We start from the raw sequence: 16,643 nt of genomic DNA on the forward strand, positions 1-16,643 counted from the left end.
TTAAAAAGCTGCAGATACAACCATTGTCATGAGTTAGGTGGAAACTAAACTTTTCCTTCGAAGAATAAATTTTTACTTGAGAAACATTGTTCTCTAAAGTATGTGTTTTAATGTGGATAGCTTAATGAAATGCTTTCCATTTGCCAAGGAGGCTGCATTAAAAAGTTTATTTAACATTAATTTATTTTACTGCAATGCCATCTAGTGGCTTCATTGCCACATACAACATGACGTTGCTAGAAGTGCTATTTCTAGTAGGGCCATCATTCCTGTGAAAGAGTAAACAATCAGCATTGTGAATGAAGTACTGCCAAGTTTGTGGATAATTTAAAAGAAAAGCTTTGCGAGTACTCCTGTATAAATTCTGGTTTAGAAATCTATGTGTCTTACTACTTGGATTTGTCTTCTCTCTTTGGTTTTGGCTGCAATTCATTTCACTGCCATTCACTGTAAGTATTCTGTTCCCCCTTACTTCCTGGTCATTTTCTCCTTTTCTCTATGCTGATTGTTGTGTCATAACAGTCATATCATTTAAATAAAAAGTGGACAATCATGGCATTTTTGTTTCTCCTAAATTCACAAAGAAGACTAATCAGCCTTAGCTGAGTAACCTGAGAGTGTATGTTGATATGTATAGGATGGTGACTTAATAGGCATGAATGTACCTGTCAGAATATACAGTAGCATACAGATTCAGAGTACACAGTGATTTTACAAGTCTAACCTATTAGTGTTATTTATTTTATATTTTCTATATATTTTGTTTAACATAAAACTACTAATTATGGTATTAATGTTATGTTTGCAGGACAGATGAGATTTGGAGCAACCAGGAGGAGGATGTGAAATCAGAAATGGGAGATCAAAACAGGGAGATCAAAGAAAACCATTTGTCAAGGCCAAAACGAAGAGCAAGAAAAACATAAGGACGTAAGCAAAAGGCTGATACACAAACAAACAAAGCAGAGAGATTTTTAGCGAGCAATATATATTTATTTTTATTTAATCCATAGCTTGGATGGGAAAGGCTTGCCTAGGAAGTCATTTTATATCCATCACGTAGCACTACCCATGTAACAACTCCCAAGGACATTTCCATAATAACCATTCCATGTTGTAACAAAAGGTGTCCTGGAAATATGTGCTATTGCCTTTAAAAGAATAATTTCTATTACCGATCAATTGGCCATTGATTGTAGAACTCCTTTACACAAAGTATTAAAGTACTTGAAGTGCATGTGTTGTTTTGCAGCCAGAATTTCCTGTAAATGGAGAGCAGCCAGTCGACTTTAGGACAGATAAAACACCAGAATGTTGGATTTTATTTTAAAGAAAGTGGACTAATAAATGGAGAAAAAGGAATTTGGAATTGGTACTGTGCATGGAGAAGAATGACAGTCATACTGTATATGATGTCCAGCTAAACTTGAAGGAAGGGAGCCCCACCAAGAAAGAGCCACACCTTCTGAAGTAATTAAAAGTGAAGCTGCTTTAATGAGTTTAGACCCTTTTTGTCTTTTAATTAAAGTGGATCCTACTTGTTTGACTTTGGACAATAAACAAGCTTGTGTTTAGTGTTGCAGTTAAGAAGAATTTACCCTTACTGCTTAGTAAATAATAGGCTTGTTAGCTTAACAACCTCTAATTTATTTGAAAACTTGTTAAGCAGGACAGTCATGAATCTTCTTGATAAACACCCTATGAACATTTTATTAGTGTATTTACTGTATTTTATTTATTTTAGTAGTTTTTGCAGTCATAGAACAATGAACAGGTAATATATGTGGTCTGCAGGTTAATTGTAACAGTACTTAACGCTTTAATATAGAACACATGGCTTCTACACAGCTTATTATGCATGAGCTTAGTGTAAAAAATGTAAAGGAAAAAGAAAAAAAATGAAATTGTTGAGTGGTATCGGCCCTACAAAAACCTGGTCAAAGCATCACAAGTAAATACTAATTACTAATTACCGTTTTTGTGTTCATCATTACATTGTTTGCATGCAAGAGATCATATTCAACACAGAAGAACCATTGAAAACTAAGGACTACACTTCAATGGCAGCATGACTGCTTTAATTCAATAAGACAATCTGGCTGTCTTAGAAGATACATGATTGAGGCTATTTGATGTTTCTTTTTTTTTTTTTTTTTTTGACCTTTGCATTTAGTAACTTCCAAATTGCAATATAAGTGCTGCAAGCTAACACTGTGCTGCAACTATACTGACATTTCTGGTTTTATAAAAAGTGCTCTATAAAAATACCAATTAAATGGAAGAAGGAAGTACATAATTCAAAATCTGTTGATATGGTACAAATTAAGATATTGATGGTTTACTTTATACTTAGTTTTTAGGGTGTTTATAAAGGGTTTTTAAAACTCCATGTCAATGGTCCAAAGGCCGCTGGCTCTGATCTTGCTAATCAATTCAACTGGTAACCAGCTGATAGCATTTAGCAGGTAAATTCTAAGTAGTCTGTATGATAGATAGATAGATAGATAGATAGATAGATAGATAGATAGATAGATAGATAGATAGATAGATAGAACTTTATTTGTATGCAGCACTACCTTGGAGAATTTGTGATTATATTTTCAGTCATGTAGTATCTAATTTAGTGCCTAGTATGTTGAACTGTGGCATAAAATGTTACTATTATAAATGATGTAAACATTAAAAGGGTGAGTGAAATGATCAAAAATAATAATTATAATAAAAAGTAGTTTGGACAATAATAGTAATTAGACTTAAATGCTGAAAGTTAGGCTTTAAATTGAAAGATAATTATCACTTAAAATGTAATGCAAGGCCTAAAAACAAATAAGCAACCTCACATTGCAACATTAGAACAACTGTGAGAAGAAAAGGCCTTTAAATCCAATATGTTCATTCATCCTATTGACCTAGATTGTCCAAAATAACATAGAGATCTGAAGGTCCCTTAAGTCAAAGTCGCCACCATGCTACTAATTAATTTTTTGTCTATGGTTCTTTTCATGAACAAAAACTTTCAAACAATTGTGTGAAATCTTCCTTTAATAGGTTTCCAACTGTGTCTCAGTGCTCTTGTTGAAGAAGCAGTTTTAAACAGTTTAACAGTTGAAATCCATTGTATTAATTCCCTTCATAATTTGAAACACTTCGATCACATCACCTTTTAATCTCTGTATGCTTATAGTGAAAAGATTCAACCCATTCAGTCTCTTCTCATATCTCATATCTCTCAGTCATGGAATCAACCTAGTCATTCTTCTCTGGACTTTCCCCAGCTCTGCCACTTTTCTGTAATATGGAGCCCAAATCTGTACTCAGAAGAGGCCCCACTACTGCATTATATAACTTAAGTACAGAGAGATTCACTCGAAAGAAGCCCCAAATATTCTGTTGTAACTCCCGCTAGGGTGAAGCAATCTGAACCAAAAACCTAGACGTATGTGTAATCAATTGCATTACATGCAATGCTGGAAGTGGTTTCCGTTTTCTGCCAGACACATTTTGACGTGGCACTCCATGTTCCTGAACGTATTGGCAAGCATCTCTTGGGGAATAACAGCAATTTCACATTAGATGTTTTCCTTCAAATCTTCCACAGTGCGAGGCTTGTTCCGAAAGACTTTTTCTTTGAGCATACCCCAAAGGAAGAAGTCTGGTGGTGTCAGATCCGGCGATCGTGGTAGCCAAAGCACCTTTGAAATTACCCTGTTGCTGAAGAAGTGTGTGACACGTTACTCCATCTTGCTGGAAGTAACCTTTCGGTAACTCACAATCATCCAGTGGATTCTGAGTTTGCTTAAATGAATTGGTGACCTTTGCACCATGAAGATGCACTGCTCAATACTGTACACCACCATCCTGATGAGAAGTTGAGTGACTGAGTGAAGGGGCATAGGCGGTATGCACCCAGAAGTTGCAAGTGGAGGTTAAACATTGTGATGTCTGTCCGGCACCTACCTCATCTCTCTGACACAGGGGCATCCCATCTTCTTCAAAGCTCCATATACTGAGGAGCACATTGCACGTTGCTTCATTCAGATTGCTTCATTCTGAGTTATTACAGAATATTCAGTGCCTCTTTCGAGTTAATCTCCCTGCATAACCTCCTTGACCGCTGTGAAGGGATCCTTACTTGATCTTCTTTGACAGTCTTGGCCATATTGCTTGATTTGATTTACAGTATGTGTTTGACAGATGAGTGATGAATAGTTGTCATGGGTTGGACATGAAGATCAAGTCTAATAATTTAGGCATTTCCAGTACTAACGTGTCCCCCAATATATAAAAAACCCTTAGAGGTTAAAGTGCCATTCCTGGACACTTTTCCACCCCAAAGCCTTTGGTGTAGTCAGCAGGATGATTTTTTGGGTTCCTCCAACATTTTTGGGGTACCTCATGGTCAGAAAAGATGTCTAAATCATTTAGTTTTAGTTTCAGTGGGGTCACTGTAGCACACGACACAGATTTGAGTGTCTAGGTATTGAAATAGCTGAAGTAGTGATTTTAGCTGTGGTTTCTTGATGCGTGGTTTCCATGTTGCTGGATTTTTCCTAGTTGTTACTGAATCGGATTACCACGGAAGAGTCTTTGTTGCTGTCACTGACTTGGTCCAACAACAGAGCCTCCATGATCTGGAGACAAGGCCTGTGTTGTATTTCAGCAAATTTTGCTGTTGCACTTGCTATTTGGAGTTCACAGATATGACTGGGGGCTATGTCATCAGCGGCAGTTGGGTGCTCGATTGTTCTGATTAGTTCTGCAATAAAGTTTTTTTAACGTGAAAGTTGAGTTTAAAGGTAAATATTTCAGCAGGTTTCCAGTGCTTTTTTACTAATGCTTCTACTTCTTTAGAATTAATTTCTTTTGTTTCTTTTTGTGCATCGACTTGTTTCTGAATACAATGTGTAAGTAAATAGACAGTAATGAGAATTGTGAGAATGGAAACGAAAGCATAAAGGCAGAATGTGCAAGACTGTGTTGTGGCTTTGGGGTTCACGGGGAAGATGTGCCCCACAGGTGAAGAAAATAAAAGTTCTGTTTGTGTTTTTACATGTGCCTCTGTGTGAGTCTGTGCCAGGTCGGGCACAATACAGCGCCTTATATTACACTGTGTAGGGTTGCTTTGGAATATACAGTGTATGATTCAAACAGTGCAAGAGAATATGTTTGTGTATGTTTTGAATATGGCAAGGATAACTGGTTAATAAAAAAGGATGTCAGTTTAATGTAGGTACATAGATAATGCAAGGTTTCCTTTATTGTTAATAGAATATTTTGGAAGTTTTTGTGTATTTAGGTAGGGATGCTTGTATTAATGTAAATTAGTAATAGAAAATAGTAGCTTAAAAGAAGGAATGTTTTATTACCGTTTTGTAGTGAAAGCTTTGAAACTTAGTGCAGTTCAAAAAGGTGGAATGGATGTTTGCTTTACAACAGACATTTGCTAAATAACAGATTTTAAGTAACATAAAACATAGTGATTGGAATTCTGGTGGTCTTGACTGAGCCTGAAGCAGTGGCAAAAAGTGGAAGGACAGAGATTAAGATTTCATGTAAGTTTCAACTATTTGACTGGGCAGGATTGTTACTTTTAAAGTACAGATAAAGCAGTTCTAGACACGAGCCAGATGTAAATCTTCTTCTTCTTTCAGCTGCCACAGCAGATCATCTTTTTCCATATCTTGCTGTCCTCTACATCTTGCTCTGTGACACCCAGCACCTGTATGTCCTCTCTCACCACATCCATAAACCTCCTCTTAGGCCTTCCTCTTTTCCTCTTACCTGGTAGCTCTATCCTTAACATCCTTCTCCCAATATACTCATCATCTCTCCTCTGCACATGTCCAAACCAACACAATCTCACCTCTCTGACTTTGTCTCCCAACTGTCCAACTTGAGCCGACCCTCTAATGTACTCATTTCTAATCCTATCCATCCTCGTCACCCCCAGTGCAAATCTTAGCATCTTTAACTCTGCTACCTCCAGTTCTGTCTCCTGCTTTCTGGTCAGTGCTACCGTCTCCAACCCATATAACATAGCTGGTCTCACTACCGTCATGTAGACCTTCCCTTTCACTCTTGCTGATAACCGTCTTTCACAAATTACTCCTGACACTCTTCTCCACCCATTCCACCCTGCCTACACTCTCTTTTTCACCTCTCTTCCACATTCTCCATTACTCTGTGCTGTTGATCCCAAGTATTTAAACTCATCCACCTTCGCCAACTCTAATCCTTGTATCCTCACCATTCCACTGACCTCCCTCTCATTCTGACACATGTATTCTGTCTTGTTCCTACTGACCTTCATTCCTCTCCTCTCCAGTGCATAACTCCACCTCTCCAGGATCTCCTCAACCTGCTCCCTACTCTCGCTACAGATCACAATGTCTTCAGCAAACATCATAGTCCACAGGGACTCCTGTCTAATCTAACCTGTCCATCACCTTTGCAAATAAGAAAGGGCTCAGAATCAATCCCTGATGTAATCCCACCTCCACCTTGAATGTATCCGTCATGCCTACTGCAGACCTCACCACAGTCACACTTCCCTCGTACATATCCTGTACAACTCTTACGTACTTCTCTGCCACTCCCAACTTCCTCGTACAATACCACAGCTCCTCTCGAGGCACCCTGTCATATGCTTTCTCCAGGTCCACAAAGATGTAATGCAAAGAGTATCTGCCATGACTTGGTATCTTGTTTCCCAGTGGCAAAGCATTTCAAGTGGATATGAACAATGAAAATAATGGGAGCCATTAAAAGCAGAGTAGATGACAAATACAAAGACACTTGGACAATTTATATATACATAAGAAACATATACTATTTGTTTGACTATTGTTTTCATAATGGATGTTAATTTTATTATTGTAATAGTAATTGATACAGAAGTCTGGAACAAATGTCTTTATTAATGTATTGTGGGTTTTGCTTTAGGACTAGATGCAAGCTTAGGATACAAATTGTAGGACATTTGGTGTCAGAATTAAACATGGATAATTTAGATGCAAACATTTACAGGTATAGTATAGACCTTTTAAAATTTGTGAAACAAAGTGTGCGGGAAGTTGTTAACTAAGAGAAGCAAAGCTTAATGGTGCTTTAGGAATTGGGGAACTTAAGGCCAAAGTTATCGAAAGAGATATAGTGCAAGCTAACAGCAGTAGATGGAAATACAGAAAATATGATTTGTTTTATCCATTTTACAGTCAAAGTAGTTAGTAGTAAAACACAACAGAGATGGACTGCCTTGTGCAAAGAGTTCCAACGAGTGTAGTTATGAATCGGAAAGCCCAGATATACACCAAGGATCACAGCTTGTGGCTAAAAGCTGTTAACAAGAACATTTGGGTATAGCCCTTTCAGTTCACATGCATTCTAACAGGGGTAAGAAAAACTGTCTTGCATTAATGAGAACAGTTCTGACATCTTAACAATGGGAGGACTGACACCTATATTTTAGCAATGGAACACTGGTGAGAGTCTAGTGCAAACAATTGCTGGATATGAACCAAAGGAGTGATTTTGTGAATATGAGCATGGAGATGTGAGCAGGGTTGCTTGATTAATCTTATAGGGAAGTGTAATTGGGCTTTTGAAAGTTTTCAGGAAAGTAACAACTGCTGTGTTCCTCTGCCAACAGCTTACAGTAGGTAGCAGCCAGGAAATGAATAACTGAAGCAATTAAATATTTTACTACTACGCCTTATTTTAAAAAAAATGGGTGGAGTATAATAGGGTTTGAAAATTTATGTTGAGTTTTTTAGTTTATTAAATAAGACTTTATTTAATTTGTGTGTTTTATTTTAGACAAGATGTACATTTTAAGGGAATAAACTGTGACCAAGACAATAGCTATACTATAGGACTAAAAAGGGAAACTAGCATTGCTTTTAATTGTGTGGATTTAACCAAGGGTTTAGCAAAGAAAAAGTATGGAGAAAGTTAAATGCAGGCACAGGACAAGCAGTGCTGATAAGCTTCTGATTTAGCTTAACAATGATATCATACTGTCTGGGACAGCTGGAGGAGGGGAGACCAGATACAGGTGAATGAAGACAAGTACTCAAGAGGCTTGTGAAAAAGGTAAATGTTTCACAGCCGAGTATAGAAGAACTTTAGAAAAGGGATCCACTAGATCGGTTATTCTTTTGAACCATCAGCTAAGCAAAATGAAGGGAATAAAAATGTATTTTAACATATCAGTGAATTCTTGGATGCAGATGGCCATCCTAATACTAAGAATTCTGGGATACATATAAACATTTGCAGCAAAAGTAGTTGTTTGTCTAGTCCTTTGTTTAACTTTTATGCTCCTAGTTTTGTGACCCCATTCTTCAGGTGTTACATGAAAAATTTATCATTGATCACATTCAAGTTATGTTTAAAAACTCAGCTTTTTTTCACTTTTTCTCATCTTCATAAGCTATACCTAAAACTATAAATACTCTAATTTGACATTTTGTACTAAATACACTAATTTAGATATTTCTGTATTGTCAAGACATAATGGCATTCCACTCTCAAGTTTGTTAAAAGTTTATTTACACAGTATGTATTAAATGATCTTGTACTGTATCTTGTTACTTTAAATTGCACTTTTATTCTTTTGTGAAACAAATTCCCAAGTTAAGTTTTCTAGCAGGTTTACCTCCAAGATCTGTCTGCTTTCTGCCACATTTCCATCAGTCTTGACCAGATCACCACACCCTGTGGCTTAAAAGAATTCTCACAACATGATGCTGTCACCATTACATTTTACAACAGGGATGTTGTTACTTGGCTGATGCACAGTGTTATTTATGTGACACACAGTGTTCAATCCAACATGCTAGTCTTATCGGACCACAAGACTTTTTGACATATCCTTGCAGTAACTATCAAATGATGCTCTGCAAATTCTTTATGGGCAAGTGTGACACCTCGTGTAGTGGGAAATAAAAACACCAGCCTACACTCTGGATGTCTAGTAAATGGGACCGAGCGTGACCAGGATGATAATGGAAGACACGGACACAAAAAGGGTTGGGTTTTTTAAAAAAATAAAGTGAAGTTTTATTTACAGGTGCACTCAACAAAAAATAATGTCCTGCGGAATTTATATATTAAAACACAGTTCAATACCGCAAAAGACACACAAAAACAGTAAATAAATGATGTTCAAAAATAGTGACTATATACAAAAATAAACAGTGCACCAAAACCCATAGCCCAAATAAATACCTCCACCGAAAAGTATTCCAGAGATATTTTCAAGAACAAATATTTACAAAAAAAAAAACAAAGCACAAGCTGTAATGTTTGGTAAATCCAAGTTGTTCTTCTGAGTACCTTTCTCCAGAAAGATCTAATCAGAAAGGGACCAACCTCTAGGGGCCACGAGTCCTTTTTATATTCGGCGCCCCTGTGCCGACCAATTAAGCTGTCCTAAGTCATCCCTATAACCGCGCGATGACGAGAACTCGTCGGCGCGAAGTGGCGTCTCATTACATTATAATAGTTCAAGCAGCCGGCGTGCACGCGCATAGCTGTGCCGGCTTTTGAGACGCAGCTGCGCTTCTGTTTTTAAGTTACCGTAAGCACTTTTAAATTGCCACGTCCTTCCCCTAAGCTACTGCCCAGACAACTACACACATGGGATCCCTTTTCTAAACCGTGGTAAACTAATATTATGACGCTTCACCCTTTCTTTTACACTTTTAGAGTTATGTGGTCGCATGAGGCACACGCAAGAGTGGAACACCGTTAATGCCATCCCGGCCGGTTAATGGCAAGGCTGTCTCTCCATACTACACGAGACCTACCGCGACACTCTCCAAAAGGCGCTAATAAGGTCAGAGAAGACGTCCATCTGCATTCTATACAAAAGGAAAAAGGTAAGTTTCCTTTCTCTAAACTTTAACTTTTTATTACAAACAAATGCCTCTCAACACTGCAGAGGACACTTGACAAAATTTTATTCTAGGTAATGCCAGTAAGGCACATTACCACAGCAAGGACATTTTTTTGTTTGAGCAGGGGCTTTTTCATTGCCTGCACTTTCATAAATACCTTGAGGATTGTTGAGCTGTAAACATCCTTTCCAAATGCAGCCTTTCAACTAGTTCAGGGCAACAATTGGAATAACAGCAACCTCACTGTGGCCTGACGCTGTCAGCACGACTATGTTTCATATTTTTTCCACTTACATAAGATGGACTGGGCTTTTGATGTGGTCTTGTACCCTTTTCTAGATTTGTGCTTTCCTATAATTTTATATTCCTAACTTGTTTTTAATGCTTTTTTGCCTTTATTCTAAGAAATATCTTCCATACTGTTGATCCTAAGCAAGAGAGGAAGTAATTATTCTCACAGATTAATTGAGAACAGGGGCCTCATGTATAACACCGTGCACAGAACCCGCACTATAACATGGCGTAAGCACAAAAGCGGGAATGTGCGTACGCACAGAAAAATCCAGATGCAAGAATCTGTGCGTACACAAACTTTCACGTTCTTCCGCTACATAAATCCCGATCAGCGTGAAAAGTAACCCACGTGCACGCGCCTTCTGTCCCGCCCCAACTCTTCCCAGAATTTTGCCTCTTTGAATATGCAAATCGATATAAATAGCCTTCTGTGAAAAGACAATGGGAAAAGCACGGGGGAAAATATAAGAATTTCAGCGAATACCAAGTGGAGACAAAGGAAAAACGTACTATTTGTTGGTTTAAACAGTGATATAATCGACAAAAGAAAGCTGATCGAGTGACATAGTGTCGGAGAAACTCGAAAGCTCAAGTTCACAAAGTCGCACAGTGCCCGAAACAAAAAAGAAGTTGTCACATATCAAAGTCGGCATGAAAAGGCAACTCGTAGCGGACCGTCTGAGTGTCATATGCAAGCTTATTAGGGTACAGAGAAAAAAAATAGGCACACAGTGGGAAAAAAGCACGAAATGTCAACTTTAATCTTGAAATTTCCACTTTAATCATGTAGTTTATTTTGTCATTAAAGTAGAACATCATAAACTTCATCTTAAAATCGTTTATTTTACTAGTTTTTCAAATCCCATCGTTACTAAAGTAGGACGTTAAATGCTTTGTTCTGTGTTTGATCTTCCATGTGCTCTATGTGTGTGAATCACTACCTGCATCCGTTCTTTCTCTTTCTCCGACAGGACACAGAATCCATTACATTCGTGATATTACAGCTCCCTGAATAATTAAAATACTGAGATGATATCTTTTTCATGATGATAGGAATGAAAGCATGTTATTAAACATGGGAACACGGTGGAGCAGTGATTGTTCATATCTCATGCAAGAGGCTTGCTGCGCCATGCGCGACCTTTGATGAAATAATTTATTACAGAAGTACTGTCTCTTTCAAACGTACTAACCTCCAATTCCTGTCCTTACTTTTCTTTCTCCAAATACCCAATCGCCACACAATCAGCTCTGTAATAGACGTTAAGCCATCTGTAAGCTTAGAATGCCGATTCTTCAAAACTTTTAAGGAACATTGAAATATCTTCGTAGTACATGTTTAATTATTCTATCTGTCTATCCTTCCAGTGTCGCGTCAGCACCAGCAATAATACAGCGCAAGGCAGGAGCTATCCATGAACTAGCTGTTGCTGCGGCACAGTGTCCTCACATGTTTAATTATTAACAATACCGATTATTTAAATGAAGTTAAAGTTTTTTCTGTATACTATAAGTAACATATTTTGCTGCATTTTATCTTAAAAATGATATCGTCATCATACGCGCTTTATAAAGTGGCGCAGGTTGTGCAATATTATAACTGTAGTGCAAGTTTACAGTGGGGTAATTGTACTTATAAGTACAAACAATTCTACAAGGAGCACTTGATGGACTGATTGAGTGCGTTTATAGTTCTTGGGATGAAACTGTTTCTGAACCGCGAGGTCCGTACAGGAAAGGCTTTGACGCGTTTTGCCATGACTGTGTGTGCTTGGAGCTGTATAGCGATAATTCTCTTTCCGATCAGCTGCTGCTGTAATTCCCTACTCAGATACAGTGATATAAATACTCTGAGTGGTGCAGTGAGAGTAACATGGAAAAAGATGATCTGCTGTGGCAACCCTTAACGGGAGCAGCTGAAAGAAGAACAAGATGCAGTGAGAGTAACAACGCTAAAGCAGTTATGGTATTTGGAATACTATGGCTATTCCCTGGACCATTATATTGCTACAAGTTAATTACAATCAGATGCATTACACTAATAAACAATATGCAGTTCATTTCAGTGTATTTATAAAGCCGCGTCAGGAATGTGGGACTAAGAAAGAAAGGGTAACCACTCAGGAACAGTAGCACTGCTTTGACGCTGGGTGCCGCCAGTCTGCAAAACCGAGCGGAGAAATTGCGTACGCCAGAGTGTGAGGTACCGTGGAAATGTGCGTGGCTTTACGCCAAGTTTAGGTTTTATACATCGCAATTTGAGCGTGCTAAAGTTCGTACGCAACATCTCTGTGCGTACACACTGTTTATACATGAGGCCCCTGGTCATCATCTCATTACCTACAAAGGAAAGCATCAATAAATTGGAAGAGTTAGTATTGTAATACACAGCATCTGAGCAAAGTTAGCCTTATATTTGCAAAGGGTAGAGAAATCTTGCCAGTTGTCTTTAGTAACAAATTGTTGAAAGGCTGTCAATTAATTTGATGTGATGTATATTGTTTGCTGGACCTGCTGAAATTCTTAGATTAATAATTGTAAGGGTGTAAGGTACTTTAATTTTTACTTTATGGTTGTCAAAGAGAACGTGATGCTAATAAGGTAATGGTTTTAAGTGCAGAGAATTATGAAATACATACATATGCTCTTAAAGCTAAAACAGTTTCTCATGTTCTCGTGGTGAATATTTACAAAAACAGACAGATATAAAAAGATGTAATGATTCTGAAATGTCTGTTTGCAAAGAAACGATGAACAAGCAAAGGCATTGTATTTACCTTATTGCTGGAAATTTCATACTGGACAAATGTTTTCAGAAGTCCACTGTATGCAGAGTAGATAGGCCTGCAAAAATCCAAGCTCTTGTCTCTCTGCAAGTAAAAGAAAGCATTTAAATTTAAAAATATGTAATGCTTGGGAATCATATGTAGAACAAGACTACTGCATATACCTCTTTATGTATGAACTGAAGATGTAGATGACACTTCCCACGATCAGGATAGGTCTCAGTGCGAGGCTCTAGGACATACCACTCATCCACTATACTCTGCAAGGTCTGGAAACAGGAAATTGTGAATACCAATAAAACATGTAAGATATAAATATATAGATTTGAAACACACCTATCCATACATCCACCCATTCATTTTCCAAACCTGCTTATCCAGGGCATGGTCGTGGGGTAGCTGGAGCCTATTCCTGTAATCCTCAGGTGCAAGGCAAGAACACCACTTGCACATAAACACAGGGAGGCATTGAAATGTAAAAAGAACTGGAATACCTGGAGAAAACCCAAGTAGACAGGGAAAACATGCAAACGCCAAGCAGTAAACGCCTAGGGCACAAACCCCAGTCTCCTTTTGTGAGGCGGAAATGAATGTTCTCAACACTGTCCAGATCTCCCCATAATCCTCCACAAGCAGAGGACAGAAAGTTCTGGGTAGGTGACATCATGATCCTGTACACTACAAAAAGCCCCAGCAATTGGTTTAGAAGCATCTTTTTGGGGCTATTCATCACTGTCTGCTACTTTAGTGATATCAAATTCACTATCCAACTGTTCAAGATCCTCATGTTAAGCTGGTGTTAGACAAAAACTGGTCTAAATTAAATACTATACATAGAGTGGCAGATATAAAAACTTTAGTTAAAAAGGATGTTCAAAAGAACTGTTACTAGTCTGGCGGAGGTTGAACACAAAGGCAAATCTAATAACTACTATATTAACTAAAATCAAGATGAAATCCAAAAATCATTGCTAAAAACAACTCCAAAACTAGAAAAAACACTAATATTTGTTTCTAACCATCATTGACTCTTAGTCCTTTACATGTGGTGAAATAAATAACCCATCCAATCTTTACATCCTTGACCAACCTGAGCAACCATTGATTCGTAGTATGAACACTTGTCACTGCATCACCGGATCACACTATTTTAACATATCTGCAAGGAAGTGAAGTACCCGTATGAGTGGCCTTGCACCCAGTACTGCTTAGATCATTTTAGGACAGGTACTTTATTTTTACTTTGATAAATTAAGAATTGCTTTAGACTACTTGCTACTTTAAAAAGTAATATAACTACATGTTACCCTAACAGTGCTACTGAGATGGCCCACTGTATGTTCAGCTCATGTAAATATAATATAAATTTTGTGATTTCTGAAATATCAAGACAAATTATTTCAAACAGGAAAAGGAATAATGCAATCACCCAGGAATTTACCTTAGGAAATGTATCTTTGTGGATGCTTCTAACTGGTTTCTGAAAGTGTGTGCGAAGCGAAGAAGGCAAACAGAGTGCAACAGATTTGTACAGACTAGAAAATCCTTAATTGTAACCCAGATAAGGGTTTTCATGACCACATAACTAGGTTACTTGCAAAGAAATCTACACCTGTTAACCTGACATCTGAAAGACCAATAATGTGTTTTCTCTAACTGGAAAAAGTGTTTACTTGGCATTTCACAAATAAGGGTTCTGTGAATAACCAAGTTAGTAAAGCACATGTAAACACATTGAATGTCTTATATTTTTCTCTTCAAAATCTTTTTGCCTGGAGAGGACATCCACTTTATTATTCTCATCTCCTGACTACTAAGAAATAACAAAACTGAATCAACTCAAAAACAAAACCCATCTAGCTTGTCTTAGATTTAGAGATTAAGCTGTTTTAAAATAAACTACATTTTTTAATTCAGTGCAGTGTGAAGGACAGCCACGGCCACTAATTGTCAGGGACGCCAGCAGGGTGGAAGGACCAGGGGGAAGGGCATTGATGAGGCAATACCTCCCCTGGGACACTAGAGGGCCGCCCTCCTGGGCGGCTGTGGCACCACAGATTCCCACACGGCATGTTGGGAACTGAAGTTTGGTGAAGCCCTGTTGGGTTGTGTGGAGGCCACCATGGAGAGCTGCAGAGCCCTGTAGAGGATCTCTAGCGCATCCGGGAGTGATTCCAGGTAATAGTGATGAGCCACCTGGTACACTCCTGGGACCTGAATAAGAGGAGCTGCCTCACTCCATGTGAGGAAGAGTGGAGTCAGATGGACTGGCAGCAAGGAAGGGAATGGACTGTATATTGGTGTATTGTGGTGTTGGTAATGTGTGCACAAACTATAAATAAACAGTTTAGTGAAGCTGTGTTCGGGGGTTAGGGTGGCAGTATGTCCCCTAGTGGCTTACAGCAGATAATTATGAGGTAATCTGTTCTTTCCAACCTAAGACACCATTCCTTTAGTGCCAGTTTAAATGCCATAAGTTCACATTTTCCAATGTCACAGCTTTCTTCCCAGGGAGTTAGTTTTTTTTAATAATATACACAAAGGTGTAACCTCCCACTATTAGTGAGGCATTGAGATAAGATTGTACCCACACTGATATCAGAAGCATCAGCTTTGACTTTGAATTGTAATGAGACATCTGGATGTCATAAAATTGATACTGAAAACATTTTCTACAAGGAATCAAATAAGTTTTAATTTTCTGAATCCAAATGATTGAGTAGATTATTTTTTGTTAAAGGGATGATTGGGGAAATAACTAAAGTAATTTTTGTTTTTTTTATGAATTGATAATACTAACTAGGAAAACATATACACTACTGCACTTATTTAAGGTTTTCAGGGACCATCATATTTAAACTGAGGTTGTCTTAGGCTACACAATTTTTAAGCAAACTTAAAGCTGATAACCCTAAAAGACCACAAAAGTTTAATGGAATTCAGATTTTTATCATTTTTTTTAATCAACTTTTTATTAAGTAAATACAAATAACAGGAGATAAAAAATAAACAAAAGCTAAAGTGAAAATAACTCAACCCTCCCTCTCCCACCTTATCTCACCCACCTTTTGGCAAAGGAGTAAATGTTCTGTGAAAATCCAGTTGGCAGAGAAGAGGAGATTCAAAAAAATCACAACTAATCCACAATAGCAAAGATAAAAAAAAAACAAGCAAAAATGGACAGAAAAACAAAGCTGAGTCACAGCAAAACATGATTTACACATTGGAGCAGCAATAGTCCAAGTATTTAGTTGCATTGCTGGAGGCACCATTAATGTATAATGCAGACAATTCAAGATGTATTAAATTAAAGAAAAGGGACTGACAGTTGTCTACAGTAATACACTAGGTTGTATTTCAGTGGGAGGCAAGTATTATTTTGGCCGATAGAGTACCAAGACAGAATAATTTATGTTCAGAAGGTTTAAGTGGAAACATAGAGAAGTATAAAAGAAGCAACATTTGAGGCAACAGCGGAATATTTAAAGAAAGCCAAGAAGATAGTTGGTGACATACATGGGTTGAAAGCATAAGACAGGTGGGCAGTGCCAGAATATGGAGAAAACTGCCAGGAAAAAAAGGGGACATAAATGACAAAGAGGATCAGCATTGAGACCCATCATATGGTGCTTACAGGGAGTAGGATAATGTCTACGTACAATTC

General features: G+C 37.9%; 1 protein-coding gene across 3 annotated transcripts in view; it reads right to left on the reverse strand.

The window, feature by feature from the left end:
• unc13d (unc-13 homolog D (C. elegans)) overlaps window positions 1-16,643 on the reverse strand; it is a 407,222-nt gene that overhangs the window by 199,756 nt on the left and 190,823 nt on the right. For all 3 annotated transcript variants that reach the window (XM_051936229.1, XM_051936228.1, XM_051936230.1), the window contains 2 exons: window positions 13,144-13,248; window positions 12,971-13,063 (listed from right to left, as the gene is read on the reverse strand). In XM_051936229.1, coding sequence (XP_051792189.1) covers window positions 12,971-13,063; window positions 13,144-13,248 — 198 coding nt within the window. The remainder of the gene's footprint in view (window positions 1-12,970; window positions 13,064-13,143; window positions 13,249-16,643) is intronic.

This window comes from Erpetoichthys calabaricus, chromosome 14, assembly GCF_900747795.2.
Source record: "Erpetoichthys calabaricus chromosome 14, fErpCal1.3, whole genome shotgun sequence".
NCBI lineage: Eukaryota > Metazoa > Chordata > Cladistia > Polypteriformes > Polypteridae > Erpetoichthys > Erpetoichthys calabaricus.